Here is a 6,622-nt window from a genome sequence, read left to right on the forward strand (position 1 = left end):
TAATACCTGCTTCGGTAATTGCTCATAACCCATCCTGTTTACATGCCTTCTTATGTAACTTTCTATCAAAATGTCTACAATGGATGGGAGGCCAGCCCGTCTTAATATTTTGGTATGAGTGACTTTATCTTTTCAGGTGAGATTCTTTATACTGCATAGTTATCTCATCATGACTGTGTGCAATCTATCCAGCCGTGCTTGGTACACTGTACAGGTCTAAGCTCCATATAATAGGGTGGTTATATATTTCTGTCGCAACAATAAAATCCTATTATCAGTAATTCTCCCAAAGAATGTGAATATCATCCTTCGAATAGTATCATTAATACTGTTTTTTTGTATTTTTATATCTGTTTGAGAATGAAAAATCTTACAGTGTGGCAAAAAGAAATCAGTTTATGAAAGTGTAACTTCATGTAGAGTAAAAGTTTAATTTTGAGTTAGTCTGACTTCTAGGGATGAAAGCATTATGAGTATACAGGTGAAAAGATTGGAGTTTTGCAACCACGGTCCAAACTTCACTCATGGGAAAGTGCTACAGTAGAGCGATGAAAGATAATTACAAGACTGTGTCTAAACATGGGTTTGTAAAAAGTTCCAAACAAAGTAACTTATTTTAGTAAAAACCATCACATCCAAGACAGTTTCATTAATATCAGCTCAATCAATAAATGCTCAAAAGACCTACCGACATCATCAAACTGTCATCAAAAAATTACACGACTTTCAGACACTTCTGGGAGACCTTTTTCTCGGTAAAAGAATTAAATGACCAAGTTAGTAACTACTGCAATTCGTTTATGATGGCAGCATTTTATAGTCATTATTTATGCTCTCTAAAACGAAAAAACTAACAAACATTTGGCTAGCAGTCTGCCCTTGAATGTAGCCTCAAAAAATAGTTTCTTCCTACTGCAAACATAATATAGACAATCGTTTTTTAGTTCAAAGCAGGAAGTAGCAGCTGTACCTACAATAAGTAAAGCAGCTATTAGCTTAAACCCAGTAAACCTATTTTTTCTAGTTGTGCAAAAATGTAAAATAGCTCTGAGAAATATTGCTTAATCAGCACCAAGGATTTCAAGAAACACTTGCTACAGCATGTCAACAAGACAGCTATGCATGCATATTACTAGTTGATACAGACCTTGCCAAGTGTTTTTTAATCATTATAAAAAGCAATGTACCATAAAATGGGAATCAGTTCTTTAACAGCTCAAACACATAGATGTTTATTTAGGTTAACATGCCTTTTGTAGAACTACATATATAGAAATGCAGTGAAATCACACCTAAATTTTAGAGACACCTTTACTTGGTAATAAAAATTCAGATCATAAAAACCACACTCGAAACTGGGAAAGATTATAAGTAGTCGGGCGAAAACGGTGCTTAAACTGGAAAAAGTGAAATATAGAACAAAGCAGTTTAAAGTGCAGGTAAAATAATTATATGACAAAAAGAGATAGGAATGTTCTGCAAGTAATAAGATGACATCCTGCTATAAACCAGGAAGTTTATCTGAAGTTGGAGTATTCTCCAAAATCTCTAATATAGTCCTGAAGCACTTGATACAGGTATCCATATTGTTCCTGTAAAATATCAAACATGTTTTATGCACTTCTAATTTAGGCAAAACAAGTTAAACAAAAATTAGCAAAAACTTGGCACAGAGCAGCATCCAGAGCAGGTAAGTAGATAGGTAAAGTGAGTAGGGTAGGTGGATAAGGTAGGTAAGGTGAGTAGGGTAGGTGGATAAGGTAAGTAGGTAGGTAAGGTGAGTAGGGTAGGTGGGTAAGGTAGGTAAGCAAATACATGCCGCAAAAACCGGAAAATATTCAAAAAAGACTGGCATAGACAAAGACCATGAAGATAAAAAATAGAACTGGAAACAGAAAGGTATATTCCGTAAAATAATTTAAATAGAGATTTTGTGTGACGGAGAGTGAGTGAAGCTGAAAAACGTAATAAAAATAATTGTGAAAAAGCATTAAAGATTAATAGAAATTCTTTCATAAGTGTGAAAAAGGATGTGAAAAAACCATGACGGTGTAAATAAGAAAGGAAATATAACTACTATTGTACTAATATACTCAAAGATGACTACTAACAATTGTAGATATGAACTGAGGTCGTCTCAACTTAGCAAGAACTGTCGATGTGTAGACATCAACCATCTGCTCTGTATTCAGTTTCTCTATAGCATTGTATGCACAGATGTAGATTCCACACTTGGTGCTACCATCTCTGAAATAGATTGAGTTAGTTTCCAGAAAGGTTTTAAAAGTGGTATGATAGTTCAAGCAATTTACATTTCATATTTTTATATGTACATTTATAATATTCATATTTCCTTTCATATCTCTTACTGTCTAGCTGACCATTTAAAGAAACCTTTTGAAATAAATTGGCTCTCTTTTTCTTCCTCAATTTATAGTAGCTTGAAAACCTAAAGCTGGTTTTGGTGATGGAAATGTTACATAACTGACACTTACAAACAGGTGACACACATTCTACTGCAGGCCATTCCTTGCTGCAGCTTGAGAGTAGCCTCTTGAAGAGATATGATCACATCAGTAAGGGGGAGAGATTCAGACATCCACTTGTTTGGTACAAGTACCTGTACTTGCATGCAACCCTGTCAGTCAAATATGTAAACACTCTATAGTTTAATATGTGTTAGCTTTGCAGCTGATATTTCCATTGACCACTTGGTGTCATGCTAAAACATTAGACAAATGAATACAACAAATGAATACAATTCAAATGAACAAATGAATACAATTCTAGGATTTCACTGAAAGCCACTACCTCAAGCTGAATACTGATTATGTAGGGAGTTGCATACATGGCAAGTGGCACAGGTGGCTCGTGGCACAGGTATCATAGCAATCTACATGACACTAATACTTATTTTGAATAATTGGCAAAATTCAATAGTTTTATATATTTAAAGCAGGTACAAGTTTTTACAGCTCAAGGAATGACAGCATCCAGTTTAATTACATGTTATATTTGACTGGTTTTTTTATAACCAGAAGTTAAAAAAACTATAACAGAGTATCATAGCTACCTGGTCAGATCTTACATCAAGATGAATAATCTCAGCTGCGTCTCCACTTATTGACTTTTCTCGGGTTATAATAAAGGGACCAACTTTTAGTGGTGCAGCTCTCTTGGCGGGGTAGAAGATGGTCTAAAAATGCAGTTTGTCATAATAATGTAAGTTTATTGGTTAAATTGATTGAACCATGTAAAAATTCAAATTCATCCGAATAATTTTTAGACAGTAGATACATGTATATGTGTTAACTAGAAAAAACTAGATTTTTCATGTTAGTGAAATATGTATAGTGACTATATATTGCCTGGTGGCTAGTTGTTTACCACACTTTACTCCTGCTGTAAAAATATTCCCTTGCTATCTGTTTAGTCCCAGCCAGCTTTGCACACAAAACATTTAATTTCAATAATCAAATAGTACAATACAATATAATACATACATACAATACAATACAATTTTACATACTCATACAACTAGATATATTTTTTAACATACTTTCATTTCTGGTGCTATTAGAAAAATGCAAACTTAACATAATTCATGGATATCATAGCACGAAAACTAGATAAGTTATTTTTAGTAAAACTGCTCAGTAAACTTTTCTGTTTCTTTTACTGCTTTCTTACACTCAGCACATTCTCAAGTGAAAGCGAGCAATAGAAGTCTGCATCTATTTAATACATGTAACTCTAGTAAATTTAAAATTAACTTCAACTCAGATTTACTCACACAATACATAGCTACTAATTCTGCTTCATGATGCGATGCATCATCAGAAATTATGAATGACCTGATCAATTATATCATATAGAAACAAAATAAATGTGAATGTTAATGGGAATGTGAATAGTCTAATGTGAATGTTCAGCAAAATTTCAGGAAGTTTTTCTAAAAAATTTGCATTGACATTTAATTAACTTTAATAAATACTTAGAACTGATTTTTTACAGGTGAATATTTGTTCACTTGTGCTTGATAAGCATTTGTGATACTCACCGGGCTTGTCTCAAGTTGAATGATGATGTTAGTCTGGTTCTCTAGGAGTAGTTGCCAGAAGTCAGCGACAGTGTTATCCAATGGTAACTGAGTGGATATCCATTGTTTCTTTTCTCTGTATCCCTAAAGTATTGTTGGAAAAATAAAATCGAAAGTTTCATTTGAAAGAGCTTACAAACTTGTAATATCGAATCGCAACATACTGCAGTATTATAAGTATATTATTATAAGTAAAAAAACTTGCAATTTTTTTGTTAAGATCTGTTCGTATATGTTAATTGAAAAAGAAACTGTTCGTTTCGTTTTCTTGATAATTTTCAACATTTATTTCAAGAATGCCAGTGTGTGTGGAAGGCCTTGTCATGAGTTTATTATAAAACTAAAATGGCCTTGCTGTTTTATTTCCACTATCCCTTGCTCTGAAAATAGTCAGATATGAGATAAATCTCCGTTCCACGATTATATCCTTTATACAATTGGCAATATCTCCATGAATAAAGGCAATATTCCAATCATCAAACTTCAGAACTGTCAGCAAATAGTTAAATTGTCATACCGCAAAGCTTTAGCCTGCAGCCAATGCTGATTACTGTTTTGTGAATTAATGTTGACATTTGACTTTTAGAGGAAATGCTTAGCTTATTTTCCTGAGAATCTTACTTCTTCCAAAAAATGACCCTAAAGAACTATTTAGGGTCAAAATTTGTTAAATTTTGTTTAAGTACATCAGTTTGGTAGTTGAAATTTTTTCAAATTCTCTTTTTGAAGTTTGAGATATTGAGAGATGTTCGAATTAAGCAATTTCAAGTTTGCATACTCACATCAACATAAACAGCATTGATGTATCTCCCATTGGCTCCATTTGTGAGGTACGGCATTGCTTTCTCAGCTAAAACAATTGGTATTGCTCAGAGAAAGACAAGTAAATATTACAGCAAGAGTAACACATACTAACACATCCATAACATATTGATAACACATACTCGGGAGTATCTCAGGAAATCTGTTCTTGAGCTGATTATCAGGATCATTTGCTGTGAGATAAGAGTGTTCAACAGAACCAGATCTATCCTCAGCGTGCTATAAATCAGAGTAAACTATTAAATCCTTGAAAAGCTGATAACCAGAAAAAAGTATAGCACAAAAATACAGCAAAATTATGTCCTTTTATAAAGTGAAATGAAAAACATTAGATTATGGTTTACTACTGAGTACTAAACGTCATACTTTCAGTAGACGGTTTGTCTGCACAACCAACCATGAATTGTCTTAAAATTTTAGTCATATAACTACAGTGTATATTTACACAGTGTAATATATAGTTTATATATCTACATCTATAACCAAATAAATATATATACACAACTCTTTATATAGTTTAAATATATATGTTTAAATACCTATGGTGTATATATACACAAACACACTGTAACCTATAGTGAATATATACATGTAAATTTATACAACTAAATTAATATTTTACAGACTTCAAAGATGGTAAAAGATGGTGGTACAGACACATCATCTACATAGCTCAGTATTTTCAAGCGGTAGCTATTAAAATGATATAATGAATAATCCGTGTCGCGGAAGATTTGACCCTGGAACTTCCCGTTCCACAGACGATATGCTAAACCATTGAGCTACACGAGATTGATAGATTCATCCTCCGATATACATGTATGGGGCTATGTGGGTGAAAATATGCTAATGCTCTCCGTTACGGCTTAACATCATTATATGCATTAGTGACAGCCATCGATAACCAATTGACTCTAATTAGCTATTGACAATGTGCCAGGCTAATGGTAAGTGACAAGCAACTGCATTACAAGCTAGTTTTTAATACCTGTGCATTGCTGAGTATTCCGCTAGTATTTATATATGTACAATTTATACACAGTGCACCCTCAGGATACGATTATATTAATACACCTTCAGCTTAAGAAGCCGAACATGATGGTTTTTTCATCTCATCGTATAAATTATTTTACCATACGAATCTTATTTCACCATACGAATTCAACAACATTTTGCTGGTGTTCAAATTTGGCAGTCTGTATGCTTATTACGCACGTCAAAAGTACAAAGACACGACAATGATGTTCGCCAAAAATCTTTTCACAACGCCTAAAAGAGACACAATGATCAAATTCTTTCTCTTCAGCAATTTTCGTGCATAAAATGGTAACATTTTCCTTTTAAAACCGGTAGCAAAATTGGAGTTGCAATTCCTTCAAAAAGAAGACTCATTGGGCAGGCAACTTCTCTTAACCTGCTAGCAGAAATTCGCTATATTATGAAAACAGCATCATTCGGGCTTTTTTGCCGAATTAGGCTAATAAAAGTTTTAATGAGACCGGTTAATAAATTGTAATAAATTGAAATTGTAATAAAAATGAAACTAATAGGTGATAAAATTTTAGTGGTCCAAAGCTGAAATTCAGTAAAATAGTTAAAAATACATACTAAACCTTTGTGCGTATTTTATGTTTGTGTTTAGTAAGCTAAACTGATTTAAAGTGAGTTCAAAGTTTTTGTTATGTTTTTGTACCTCAGTCT

At 33.1% G+C, this 6,622-nt stretch overlaps 1 protein-coding gene across 1 annotated transcript; it reads right to left on the reverse strand.

Annotated features, from left to right (window-relative positions):
• Positions 1-1,517: 1,517 nt before the first annotated feature.
• On the reverse strand, positions 1,518-4,938 carry LOC137404220 (receptor-type tyrosine-protein phosphatase epsilon-like). The gene is made up of 6 exons (XM_068090381.1): positions 4,882-4,938; positions 4,061-4,183; positions 3,074-3,196; positions 2,496-2,638; positions 2,112-2,247; positions 1,518-1,592 (listed from the first exon to the last, which is right to left on the reverse strand). The coding sequence occupies exons 1-6, from the start codon at positions 4,936-4,938 to the stop codon at positions 1,518-1,520; spliced, it is 657 nt and encodes a 218-aa protein (XP_067946482.1).
• Positions 4,939-6,622: the final 1,684 nt, after the last annotated feature.

Source organism: Watersipora subatra, chromosome 9 (assembly GCF_963576615.1).
Source record: "Watersipora subatra chromosome 9, tzWatSuba1.1, whole genome shotgun sequence".
NCBI lineage: Eukaryota > Metazoa > Bryozoa > Gymnolaemata > Cheilostomatida > Watersiporidae > Watersipora > Watersipora subatra.